This window comes from Rhincodon typus, chromosome 11 (genome assembly GCF_021869965.1).
Source record: "Rhincodon typus isolate 14 chromosome 11, sRhiTyp1.1, whole genome shotgun sequence".
In the NCBI taxonomy this organism is placed as follows: domain Eukaryota; kingdom Metazoa; phylum Chordata; class Chondrichthyes; order Orectolobiformes; family Rhincodontidae; genus Rhincodon; species Rhincodon typus.
This window is the reverse complement of record NC_063342.1, coordinates 19,927,358-19,941,299: the sequence shown is the minus strand read 5'-3', so window position 1 is coordinate 19,941,299 and position 13,942 is coordinate 19,927,358. Positions and strand designations below refer to the sequence as shown.

At 39.0% G+C, this 13,942-nt stretch overlaps 1 protein-coding gene across 1 annotated transcript; it reads right to left on the bottom strand.

Moving 5' to 3' along the window:
• Positions 1-504: 504 nt before the first annotated feature.
• Positions 505-13,497, bottom strand: LOC109920387 (calcipressin-1-like). The gene is made up of 4 exons (XM_020520422.2): positions 13,291-13,497; positions 5,461-5,634; positions 3,173-3,344; positions 505-2,317 (listed from the first exon to the last, which is right to left on the bottom strand). Exons 1-4 carry the CDS (start codon positions 13,372-13,374, stop codon positions 2,136-2,138), a joined length of 612 nt encoding a protein of 203 aa, XP_020376011.1. The 5' UTR covers positions 13,375-13,497; the 3' UTR covers positions 505-2,135.
• Between the last annotated feature and the right edge of the window lie 445 nt (positions 13,498-13,942).

Sequence of the window (13,942 nt, the reverse complement as noted above, 5' to 3'; positions counted from 1 at the left end):
GTTGAAAAGTGAACAGACATTGAGGAGTAAAATATAGAGCAGGATGATAACTGACCATCATCTTCTCCAAGATAGTTAAGGATAGGCTATAAGTGCTGATCTGGCTAGTGATGCCCTCATCCTGAGAGCAAATAAAAACCATTTGCCCACTGGTGGCTTCAGAAGGAACAATAGTGGGTAGTAAGATAATGTTTTCTGTTTTTTGCAATATTCTTACACAATATTGTGTTGAAAAATACTGTCTTATGGAGCTTCAAGGAGGTAAAAGAAGATCAAAATCAGTAAATCATAAAAAGCCACTTTTTAAAATATGGCAAATAACAACTAAGTGAAAATATACTACAAAGGAAACATCAACTAATGTTATTCACTTGTTCACAAACAGAAGCAAAATCATATAGCTAGAACATTTTTAATAACCATCTTGATGAGGACCAACCACAGATTGAATACTTTCATTTTGAAGGAAGAAGTGTTGCGTCTAAATAAAAAGCTAACAAGATCTTTAAAGCAAATGTATTTATTTGTAAACATTCCACATTTGCCCAATTATTCCAATCTGTACAAATATGAACAATATGTACAGCACAATCCAATAATTTAATAGTTTACTGATATTACACTTCTAGAGATACAGCTTGAAAGGTCTGAATATTTTACACAGGATGAGTATACTGTGACGAGACATCACAAATTAGTAAATTTGTACTTTCCACATTTACTCAAGGTAGTCACATTAACAAGTAATCAATGGGTAGCTCAAGTAACCAATATTTCAGGCTTTGATAACATTGTAGAATGTAGTGGTACGTATGGAATTGGAAACAGGATTGTGGTTACAACAAATTGCCATTAATGAGTCTTATTTCTGCTGCTTTTTCCTCACAAATAACAGGTCTTGTACTTTTAAAAACAAAGTGTTTCCTTTTCTAACCTTCTACATAAAGTCAGGTGATTTAGTCCCCTTTTATTCCCAACCCGCTGTCTAGTTCAAAACTATAATTGGTAGGTGGCTTGGGAAGAAATTATGACCACATTCCGAAAACTTTTTTGGTTTGCAATTCAATCCATTCCATACAGTATCTATCCTCAGTATTTGGCCTTCATTCTGGATTATGAAGTGCAAAAGCCATTACAATAATTAGTAACATTAATCATTCTGAAAGCACACAGCACTGTGCAAGTAAACCAGTCAGAAGAAACATAAATGCAATGGGCTTTAGTATCTATGTTCAACACTAACATTAAAAGATAAAAAGAGAACAAACTAAAGTGGAATTGGTCATGCATGATACACTGTGAAGGAATCGTAATACAGCTCACGTGACTTGTGCCAGTAAACTAAAAAAATCCACTAGGATAATGAATCTTTAATGTTTCCACACAATAGCCTGTGCCTCAGGATATATGGTTAGTTTTAGCACAAGGGAGATAGGTAGCTATGTTGCAGAAGATACACAAAGATAAAGCACAAGAGGGTTTGTGTGTCAATCATCAACTCACCCTTTGTGATGCACTTTGATATTAGATAATGCTCTAAATCAGAGATATTTAAAATGATCCTGATAAGTGGTTGAATTAATATGTGCAAGAGCTACTGTTTGCAATTAAGTTCACTTTCCCTGCTTAAGTATTGAATATGCCAAAATTCGAAACATGCTGGCTCTGCTGGAAAGCACTACTGCAAATATCTAGCAGGCCACTCTAACACCACATGATTAACTGCAATTTTGCAACAATATGCAAATAAAGTAAAACCTTGGGGGAACAAGTCATTCCAAACATTCAAAGACATCAAAATGATAGAACAGACAACTAACAAAAATTGTTCAGCGCCAACCACAGTCACAACGTTTTCACGTGGACTATAACCATTCTGCTGCTCTCTCCGGCTGTCCTTATTTAATGCCTTTGCAAATTATATGCAGGCTTGTAGCAGAAAACATAACAGAACTTACATAGTACAAATTTCCCACATTATTTCTGCCTCAGTACACATACAGTTGTGTGTTTGGGAACTCAATCAATCATTCTCACTGTTACACTGCTTTCTGTCCAGTATCCCCATTATAACTCAGTAGTGTGATTGCTCTCTGCATGAGGAGTCCAAGTGAATAAAAAGTAAGTGGTCAAGTTCACTTTTGTTTAGAATGGCTGGCAGCGTAGTCTGGCCTTCTTGTCTGAATGATTTTTGGTTTAGGTCGATTTCTGCCTTCTTCCTCCTCTTGTTCCTGCTCCAGTTCTGGGTCACTTTCACAGACGTGAACAACAACACTGGGAGTGGTTTCAGTACCTGCATGCAATTCGTATTTCTCTCCTGTACAGAATATGAAAAACCATGGATAATAGGCATATTAAAAAAATCCCTTTACGTTTGTCACAAGATTCAACACATTATTCAATCCTCATATCAGTGTGTGGACTGGGACTCACTATCACCTCTTATAACAAGTTACTTTTTCCCCTGAAAATAAGAGACTAAACTATCCTTAGCCCTTCTTCCCTCTTATAATCTACAAGCTTTCAAATCCCAAATTTGACAGTAAATATTAATTTCTCGATTCAACTGATCATTCATTTTACCTCTTACAATCTTGGTGTGCCTGCACTATGGGACTTAATCCCTTCATCTCCTTTCAGTAGTTTCAAAATAATATTCCTCATAGTTTAACAGTCATCACACCCTCTCAATATATTTCTTCCCCCTTTTAGTTTGCTTTTCCAAAGAAAAGGTCATCAACCCACACTCTTTGGCAACTGATCCACTTCTGGCCCAACACCATTCTGTAACCAGACTCTGAATGCCACTGTAGTAGTCTGGGCTAAAACTTTAAATATCCCTCACAGCAGAAGTATATTTCAATGCATCGCTTACACTGGGACAGATGAAAGATATCTTCCCTCTACAATGCATAAAATAAAGGAAACTGGTGCTATACATCAGAATTTCTCGCAGCGAAATAGAAACACACTCAACAGAATGGAAATTATAAATGGGCACATTTAATAAAACCACTGGCTTACCACAAAATGCCCAATATTTAGGGAGTGTTGATGTGCTTTCAGAAAATATGCAGCTACGTTTCAATTGTGCAAAAGGAAAATGCAAAGTGGGAGAAAGAGGAAGGGAGAATTAAGTGCTAGCAAGCTCCGAGCAAACATGCATTATTACCTGGGCCCAGCTTAGATATTGCATATAGCAGGTCATAGTTTATAACTGGAGTGGCATCTTCTGCTTGCTTCCAGCCAACCGGAGGAGATGCCGGTGGAGAGATAAGGAACTGCTTTTCTGGATGCGGTGGAGCCAGGTGTGGGCTACCTTTACTGAAGGATTTGTTCTGGATCTAGAAGAAAAATCACATTACTCATTTTAAAAAGTTCTGTAATTATGTTTAGATTGAAAATTGTCATGTGAATCTTCGTGCACAAAGTTAAATAGACGTTAAGAACAGAACAGTTTTCTATTTCAGACATCCAACAGTATATTTTCCGAACAGCAGTATCTAAGTTTCAGACATGAAGTGGCTATTATTGACTGGGTAATGGGTGCAGGATGCATCGTTTAGGATTTTTAATTAAAAAGGACAATACTGCAGCTGCTGGAAATCTGAAATAAAGACAAAGTGCTGGAGGTACTCAGCAGGTCTGGCAGCATCCGTGGAGAAAGAAAAACAGAGCTGATGCTTTGAGTCCAGGACCCTAGTTAGGAACACCAAAGAAGTAATTCTGAAGAGGAGTCATAACAGACAAGAAACAACTTTTTCTCTCTCTCCTGATGCAGTGGACCTGCTGAGTTTCTCCTGCATTGTCTTTATGTGGGATCTTTACTTGTTTTATGTTTATATGTTACCACTCCTGATCAGTTTAACCACTCACAAGAAGATTGTTGTAGTTGGCAGTGATCTCAGCTTTATGACAAGAACATGATACGTGAAAGACCTGATTAACTACAATGCTGGATACCTGCAAGACGCACTCTATTCACAGTGTTTTATGTTTTTGACTGGTGCTGAATATGAAGGTAAATCAACAGTTATTGGGCCTGATTTGCCATTATGGTGGCAACAAGATCTGGTGGCTCCTGGCACAACCTACCTAGTATAAATGGGAATCTACAGATTCCAGGTCAGATCCAAGGAAGAAGAAATATGTGTGAAATCTGTGCTATTCCTGTCACAACACATATAGCTACCAGAATGGTCCTTCCAGTCTTATGAAATGGTCAGTTGCAACCTCTAGCCTGCCACTACCCACTCACAACCACTTCATACAACACAAGCAGTTCAGACACACAAGTGTCAACAACTGGTTTACTCGGTCATTCACCTGCAGGCTCCATGTCATTTGTTTTCCTTTCACCTCACTTACAGCTGTACCTTCTTTCCCAATTTCACTTCAACTTCCATGGTTCTACTTTTAGAATTTGTTCCTGGGATATGGACGTCACTAGCTAGGCCAACACTCATTGCCCATTCCTAATTTCCTAAGGGCAGTTAAGAGTCGACCACATTGCTATGCATCTGGAGTCACACTGAGGCCAACCAGGCAGGGATGGCATTAGGGAACCAGGTGCGTTTCCACAACAACCAACAGCAGTTGGGGATTTTCTGAAGAAGGGTCGTGACCCAAAACATCAACTTTCCTGCTCCTCTGATGCTGCCTGGCCTGCTGTGTTCCTCCAGTGCCACACGGTGATCTCTGACTCCAGCATCTGCAGTTCTTGATGTCTCCAATCCACAACAGTTGCATGGTTATCAGACAAAACTTTTTTAAAATCCAGATTTTTCACTGAATCCTGATTTCACCATCTGACATAGTGAGATTCAAATACACATACCCAGTCTGAATTATTAGACTAGTGATATCACTTACTCCATCCTTTCCTTGATGCCTTATTAGCCTTTCCTCACGTTCAACAGTTTTGCCCATTTTGCTGCCATTTCTCCTTTAAGCATTTTAATTTCTTTCAATTTCACTTTTTGTCACTATTTTTGCATCAGCCCAATCCTAATGGATTGGTAGCTTTCACAAGGCCATAGATACACATGGAGCCACAAACAATGCCACTAATAAGTTGGCTACAGAGAATTGTACACAATTAACACATCTCATGCCACTGAGTTCATTTCTAGCCATTCTGGACAGAATTTCACTGGGACTAGAAACTCAAAAGTTCTCACATTTAAGACTCCTGTAGCTCCCGCTAGTCGGAATACAAACTTACCCAACCTCAGAATGCCACTGTGCAACAGCCCCACTCTCAGGCACCAATCTATCATTATATGCAATGACAATGAACATATTGTACTTAAATACATATTTTTCAGCTTTACTTAATTTAGGACAAGGTCTCATGGAAGAACAAAAACCAATCTGTAATGACTTCAATATATTTTAAGCAAATAGATTTATTAAAAAAAGAGGACCTTGCTTTAAAATTACAGAAGTCAAAATGAATACCTGTGCAAAGTACAGTTTCATTTTCTTCCCATTAAACTCAGTTTCATGAAGTTGAATTCTGGCCTCAGTTGCTGCAATGGGATTGCTGAAGTTGATCCGTACACGCCTGAAGCTCTTAAAAAACTGGAAGGTCACATTCTTGTCATAGGCTCTGAATAGTGTCTCAAAGTCATCCTGTCAAGAAAGTTAACCAGTGGTTAAATTCCAAGCAATTAGTTGCAGAATAGGTTTAATAGTTTTCAACATTACATCTGACTCACAGTGCTCTGTCAATTTACTATCATCAAAAATCTGAAAGCAAAGGCAAGGAAGAGAAGGAAATTCCTTTATGCAACGAATTCTCTAGTGAGTTCCTCAAATTTTCTGATTTTCTCATCAATTTTCTGAGTTCAAAGGGGAACATCATCAGATCTCTTGGAATCTATGGTTGCTGAATGATGGCAAATAGGCAGCTGTATTCTGATCAATTCACCATGAGAAATAAACAGACGCATGCCTCTGCATTGCCACTAGCTACAATGCAAGATTACAGGGGATAGATACTAAGCTAATTAACTGGCAGGCAAGAGTTGGTAACATTGTTATGTCACACTTCTGCAGTATGTGGTTTTGAACCTGAATCCCCTGGTTCAGAGGTAGAGTCACTACCATTGCACTACAATAGCCCTCATGCCCACCAATTCAGCTGTTTTTCAAATGATTTATCTTTCCAATGAAGACTTTTTTTTATTATTGTCAAATGTACCTAAGTACAGTGAAACATTTTGTTTTTCGTGCAGTACAGGCAGATCAGAACATACAAAGATCATAGGGTGAATAACAGATGTAGAATTAAGAGGTATCGAAGTGCAGAATGATTGTAAGAAATATGAGAATAGGATCTGCTGTAGAGAGCTCACAAAGAGTTGCCTTCTGTCAGCGGCATCTTGAGTTATCTGAACAATCACTTTTTTAAAATCTGTAAACAATGCAAAAAAGGGCCAAATACATTTTGACACACTTAATATTTTGTGCAAGATAACACTTAGTGACTGATCTTTTACATTTGAAAATAAAAGCTACATTTCATTTTACAAATAAAAACACATATCTGCCTTGAAATAAAATAGCATGCAACATTTAATTGCACGATCTTCGCATATATCGAAAGGAGTATGATTTGTTTCCAATGCATACTGATATTGATTGCTGAAAGGATAACGCTTCATTAATGGCAAGCACACCAATCACAATAGCACTGCCAAGTTCCATTTCCTCTATCTCGGTTTTGCATACCTGGCTGTAAAACGTACAGTCCAGTCTTCAGGAATGGACACGTCCGTCAGGCCAGCAGGTTTACATCCAGCCTTTAGCCACTTGGGGGGGTTGGTTAGCTCAGTTGGATGGATGGCTAGTTGCAGAGTACACCAACAGTGTGGGTTCAATTCCTGCACTGCTAATGTTTCCATGCAGGTCTCACTTTCTCAACCTCCCCGAGCCATAGCAAGCCTAAGGTTAAACCACTACCTGTCATCTCTCTCTAATGATAGAGCAGTCCAATGGCCTGGTAGGAATTACAACATTTAAAAAGGCCTGTGGTTGGGTATGTGAATTAGGGGGATATGGGCCAAATGCTGGAAAATGGGACTAGATTTATTTAGGATACCTGGTTGGCACGGACAAGTTGGACCAAAGGATCTGTTTGTGTTGTATTTCTCTGACTGACCACAGTGACTTTATCTTTTACAGCCAGCTGTGCAAGACCAGCAATTGGCAAGCTCACTGTCATCAGGGCAATGCAAGAGAAGCATGTTTGCTCCCGATCATTTGCTTCCATCTTCCAATGGCAATTTGTCCTGGGTCACTTCAATAAACAATCGTTCTGTCGCACTTCCTTTAAGTAGTTCATGGTTCCATGCAAGGGCAATGGCTATTTTTTGCCATTTTATATGCCCCAGTGTGTTTGAGGAAAGGACATCAAAGGAAAAATGCAGCCAGTGAACCGAAACCAGTACAACTCAATAGTAATCCATGAAAATAGTTCTTTTTTATAGCTTCATCTATTTTTAAGGAAGGTTAATTCAATTCTTAGATTTTACTGTTCACCAATGACTTTCAACTTCTTTCATTGAGTACATCTTGAATTCCCTGCTTTATCCATCAGAAATAATGAAACTCACACACCTTCACGTGAATTTGCAGTTTACACCTGCCTGCCCATTCAATTGGTCTGTGTTCCTTTGAATAACTGGACAGTCTGAGATAATTTGTTGTATCCTCAGGTTAATTTAGTTCCAGCATCTCCAAGTCTAAGCCACAGCTCCTCTGTTCTGTAGGGTACTATGTGCTGGCACTGCAGAATGAGCAGCTAGTGTTTATTATGATGAGACAAGAACCTCTGTTAAACACGGAAGATGAGGTGATCTGCATACCTAGGTGCAGATGCGAATTCATTCTCCAACCAAAAAATGTCCAGATCATAGGCATGTTCTCCATCTTATGGATTTTTAATTTTTCCCTTTCTATCTATCCCTGTTTAGCTGGGGCCATGTTAATCCCAAAACAGGAACTGATTTTGGATTGAGCGGAAGGTTAATGTTTAAAAAAACCTGAACCATGATGTCAAACAACCTCAAACCCACACATTTTAAAAGGTTTTACTGGAAATAAGGTCCACTCCCAGGGCACAGGTTGTCAATTTAAATATTTTAACAAGGCTGCAAGTCTCATATTGCTCCATCGTTTGAGACTTAGTGCTGGCCAAAACCCAGGAGGCTTTGTAACTTCAAGCAGATGTTCCACTTTCCCCTACCTCCTGGATCCAACTTACTGACCAACCTACGCCCCCGCCCCCCACCCTGCAGTTAGACATAGTCCCTAGCCCTTCATATCACAGGGATGGATTTCACAGAGATCTAGAAAGGGGCAGCACGGTGGCCCAGTGGTTAGCACTGCAGCCTCTCAGCGCCAGGGACCCAGGTTCAACTTCACCCTCGGGCGACTGTCTGTGTTGAGTATGCACATTCTCCCCGTGCCTGCATTGGTTTCCTCCGGGTGCTCTGGTTTCCTCCCACAGTCCAAAGATGTTCAGGCTAGGTGGATTGGCCATGCTAAATTGCCCGTAGTGTTCGGGGATGGGGATGGGGATGGGGATGGGGATGGAGATGGGGATTGGGGGATGCTCTGAGGATTGGTGTGGACTTGTTGGGCCGAAGGGCCTGTTTCCACACTGTAGAGATTCTATGATTCTATGAAAGACAGAGAGATTTAAAGGAGGGGACTCCCAAGCTTGGAGCCTCGAAGGTTAAAAAGGTACAAAAGCCAAATAATGGATGGTGAACAAAGTGGGGAATGCACAAGAGGTTAGAGTTGGAAGGTGCAGAGTTTAGGGACTGTTAAAGGAATTGAAGTGACAGGGTGAGACCATACTACGAAGGAATTTAAACACTTATTCTAAAACGAAGAATAAACACGAACAGCAACCAAAGAGCTGATGGGTGAACAGGACTTGGTTTAAGTGAGAATATCAGCAGAGGTTTGGATGTGTTCAAGTTAATGGAGGATGGAAGTCCAGGTATGAGGACACTGGAAGAATCAGGCCTCAAGATTACAAAGTACAAGTTACAGCAGAAGACAAGCTGAGCAATACTATTTAAAGGTGGAAGCAGGCAGGCTTTGTATTTGACAGGAATGGAGATCAATAAACTGAGCTGAGCCAACAGTCTACAACAAAAACAGAAATTGCTGGTAAAGCTAAGCAGTTCTGGCAGCACCTGTCAAGAGATATCAGAGTTAACATTTTGGGGCGAGTGACGCTTCCTCAGAACTGGGACACCGTCTAGTTCCGTCTCTAATGTTTTCTGCAGAGAGAGACGGAATCACAGGCTCTGCACCCAGTCACATTGCCCATTAGGAAATGGTGCCATACCTCACAAGCAAATAGTTTAAAAAAAAATCCACTTTATGCCCAAAACACATTTCTTAGTAAACATTATAGGCAAATTACAAAACATTAGGTCTTTACTGGCACAGTCTTATCTCTAATTCCAAATCATTTTCCTGCATGAGACGCATTATGTTCACACTGAGCAGTAAAATGCTTAGATACTAAACTACTTTTGCATGCTGCCAAGTCAAATTTCATTATTTTACTGCTCTGTAAGTGGAGTGATCTTAATCCAATTGAAACCTCCTCCTTATGTGATTAGAATTTATGACTTGGATTTGTCCACTTGAAAATAAAGATGGAAAGTCTCTGTCTTAGTGAAAAACTTCAGCAATGGAACAGAAATGTATTAGAATGATTTAAAAAAAAGTAATTCACCTACTGTGCCCAATCATTTCAGACAATGGCTAGTGTTGTCCACATTGGATGTTAATCAACTGAACAGCTAAGGGCAATGAAGCTTCTGCTCAGTTCCAATAGCCAATTGAATCTAAAAAAGGTAAAAAAGTTACATCCTAAAATCATGCACATTGTAAATATACCTTTGGCCAGTTGCTTTCCTCGGTATAGTACATGATATGGCTGAAACTCACAAATCTCTTCTCACAATACATTCATATAGTCTATATCAATATTTAACTCTCAGTCCACTTAATTTCTGAAATGTACAACTGTAAACGTAATTAAACCATACATCCGCTCCCAGACTAATTGGCGATTGGAATTTTCCATCCTGACTCAGAGTTTAAGTTTAGACACTTCCTTAAATGCTTTGTCCAAGTCAGTAGTTAATTAAAAAGATCTTTTGAAAGGAACAAACATCAGACTAGTGAAATTAAACCCTGCATTTCCTGAATCATTTAGGGTGCTCTGGTAATAGTCTGCACAAAGGCTGTATAATTCATTTACAAAGCACACAGCTTCCAATAGAACCTTCCACAATATCATACATTGCCCTTGTTCCCTATTTGTCCCATTTACAATGCAGAGTGCATTCAGAGGCTAAAACAGTACCTCTGCTCACATAAACTGAGCATGCACAAACTGATGTGAAATCCCAGACTTAATACCTAGCCCACCACAAACCATGTGAGCTCAGTAAGCCTGAAGGCAGGACAAAAATGGCACAAATATCAAAATGCCATTGATCATTAATTTTACCAACCTGTTAGTGCTAGTTTATAAAATTTAGGTGATATCCTGCACCTTTGGAGGAATGCATGATGCCCCATGTTAAGTCAGTGCAAGTTTGGTGTGGGACAGAATATCAGATCATCCAAGATTTATCCACATCCACTACACCCCCTCTAATCTGTCAAAGGAATTTTGCCAGATGGTGTTAAGGGCATTTCACACTCCTTAACCCCAAACAGAAATAAGGCAGGAATCAATAATAAAGTTGCAGATTATGAAGCCCCACCTGCATCTTAAAACTTTGACCAAACAGTATAGTTTCCTTTTAATTGCTCCCAGGGGTAGGGCAGCAAACAAATGCTGGCCTTACCAGCAGCGCCCACTTCCTGAGAAAGTCTTGTATTTGATTATCTGTCTCTATTTCTCCTCTTGTGGTTTCAGAGCCAAATTTGATTAGCAACATACTTCAAGTGCCTTAGGACATTTTGATACATTAATGGAGGTGCTGTATGAAAGCAAGTCCTTTGTTGTTTAAAAAAACCTGTAGAGACTCAATGTGACTTGTTTTATCCCCTGGCTTCAGTCAGAGATTCAAAAGAAAGGGAAGGAAAACAAATTTTAAGAAGCTGTTTCACTTCCTTAAGCTAACCACTCTCATTCTGTCACTACTGCAGGTCCTCCGGTATTCCTTTCAATCTGCCTACAGTCACTTGTCAATTCTGCCAGTTTGGGAATTTCTCGGCAATGGCTTACAAGACAGTACTCCCTGAACAATAGGTACCCACATCAACACTAGTGAACTCACATTAAATTCTCATTGATAACTGGACGTCTCACTGTATGTTTCAATAGTAGGAGACTTGCATTTATATAGCGCCTTTCACAACAACTCGCAAATACACAAACACTTTTATCACAGCAAGTCACCAGGCCTTAATGGCAGAGGGCTTGTCAACCTGAAGTTCTTTATAGCTAATTAAATATCTTTTGAAGTGTTGTAATGTAGGAAACAATTTGCTTACAAGGAGGGCCCACAACAGTAACACAATAGTAAGGTGATAACCTCGATTTAGGTTTTTATTGAAGGATTAATATTGCCAAGAAACCAGGAGAAGACTTCACCCAAGTGAAGGTAACACTAATACTGCAATGTCTCTCCATGTCTTAATACGTCCAATAGAATTAGACAACAAAGCCAAAAGTGCCGTTTGTGTGTTGTGGCACTAAATCAGAGTACGTATCTGAATAAGCTGCTGGCATTGCACAGTGGTTCTCAAGATGACCATCAGGCCCAACTACATGTGCTCTCATCTGTTACTCAATTTAAACCTAGGAAGACATCTAGTCAATACTAGAGAATATGAAGACTTTCAATGCAAATTTGCACACGTAAGAATGACACAACACTATCTTTTTTTCCATAACGTTGTCTAATACTAAAGCATAAAACACAAAGCGCGAGCAGCTATACAACACAAAATTTCTCTCAAGGATCCGGCCGAGCTGCACTCATTAAGCACTACTGCTGTTCAAAGCTACAATTCCAGTTAAAAACCATCAATTTGTTGTAAAATATAAAAAAATTGCCAGAAATCTTCTGACTGCCCTGAACATACTTCTGAAATTCAAATCACATATCCAATCTCTGCACCATGAGAAAAACCACAAAGCATGCTTTTGAGGCAGCTAGTGCTTACACCAACTGCATGTTCCTCCGTTTTACTTCATTGAAATGTTTTGCACAATTTAGCAATGGAAAATATTCCTTTCACAACAGCAAAACAATAAAGAGGGACCACATTATGTGCCACATTTGCAGCATAAGAACTTCAAACAATGCCTGATACACATTTTATTCACAGAATGCTGCTGCATCTGTAAGTGGGGTCATTGGTTTTAAACATGCTAACAAATGTCCATTTTAAATTTTAAACTAAGTTTATTGCATTGAACAATTAGTACCTTTACTTAAGCTATAATTAGATGTTAGAAAAAATCATGCATTCCGTCGATAAATTCCTACGAAAAGATACCTTCAGATAATCCTCCATTAATTTGGAGTAATTTTTTTTAAAAAGAAGCATGGAATGTAACAAAGAGGTTTGCCATTTAGAAGGTCTAATCTTGTCCTGGGAAAACACAGCTATTCAGAATTCTGGGATATTTTTCATTATCAAAATATTTGAGAACAAATAAAAAAGTTTTTTGCACAAAGTTTTATACATTGGTCAATTTCCCTCATTTTGATACAAAATATTGATATTGAAATAACATACTGGGACGATGCAGTCACCAATCAGTGTATTACTCTTGAAATCCTTCCTCATCGTGTTAGAAACATGGATGTTACCCAGTTTTCCATTAACTCCCACAACCTCGGCTGATAATCCTCTTTATATTTGTAAACAGTTTATTTTTCTTTCTCCCAAAACCTACTGGACATTTAAATGAACAGGAATAAAAAAAGAAGAGGAACAATTTTGCGAAGAAGTGGACTACAAAATGTTGTTAGATCTTCATTTCATATCAGCTATTGGGAGCATTAGAAGCCCCAGATCAGATAGCCCCAATAACAATTTCACATGCAAGAACTAAACTGCATTACCAATTCTCTCCAAATCAAAATGCCAAACATTGTTAACAAACATACCAAGCCAGTTAAATATGTCCTACATTATGGTAACAGCAAGGGAGTACAAACTGTAACAACAGCTTGAAACAGTCATTCCTAAACTGGTATTTAAAAAAAATGTATTAAGCCAACTCCTTACCCGAACATCAACATCAGTGAAGACTTCAGTATCAGCCAAGCAGGCAATTAGAATAAAGTTGCAGTTAAGGTTTTGAAAATGCATGGTTTCTTAACAGAAAGGTCTGATTTGCAAACCAGGAAAACAGTGCTGAGCTACTGCTGACACTTGTTTGAATTACAAGCAGTTGTGCCCTACTCTAATTTATACAGAATGTAGTGCTCGCCCTCAGGAGCTTTACGGTATGAGACAGCAAATTCTTAAACAAAACCTGCACCTTCCAACTAGGACAAAATGAACTTCGAATGGAAAGTAGTGACATCAGCACTTAGTCAAGATATCTATGGTAATCAGCTTAGCTTTGCACTGGAAGATGGAAAAAACAGCTGATGTTGCCTGGCAGCTGTGTTATCATTGGTTCTGCACATAGTTTCCATCAGCAGTAATTCCATTCAACACCCACAATATGCACTTAATTTGAATGGCTTGGCTGAGATGGAAAATTTTACACTGTTAAAACAACTGTTAAATAGTAACAAAAATAAATCATTAAACTCTGCTTTTTTATATTTATTAATGGGATGAGGGCATTGCTGGCCAGGCAACATTTATTTCCCATCCCTAATTGCTCACAGGGCAGTTCAGGGTCAACCACATTACTGGGGGTCTGGAG

Excerpts from the sequence above, each read along its gene's own strand:
- LOC109920387 (XM_020520422.2), bottom strand. The coding sequence starts at position 13,374 with ATGCATTTTCAAAACCTTAACTGCAACTTTATTCTAATTGCCTGCTTG. Across the intron at positions 3,345-5,460 it reads TGAAACTGTACTTTGCACAG|ATCCAGAACAAATCCTTCAG; the intron begins GTATTCATTTTG and ends TTTTTCTTCTAG. Across the intron at positions 2,318-3,172 it reads AATATCTAAGCTGGGCCCAG|GAGAGAAATACGAATTGCAT; the intron begins GTAATAATGCAT and ends TATTCTGTACAG.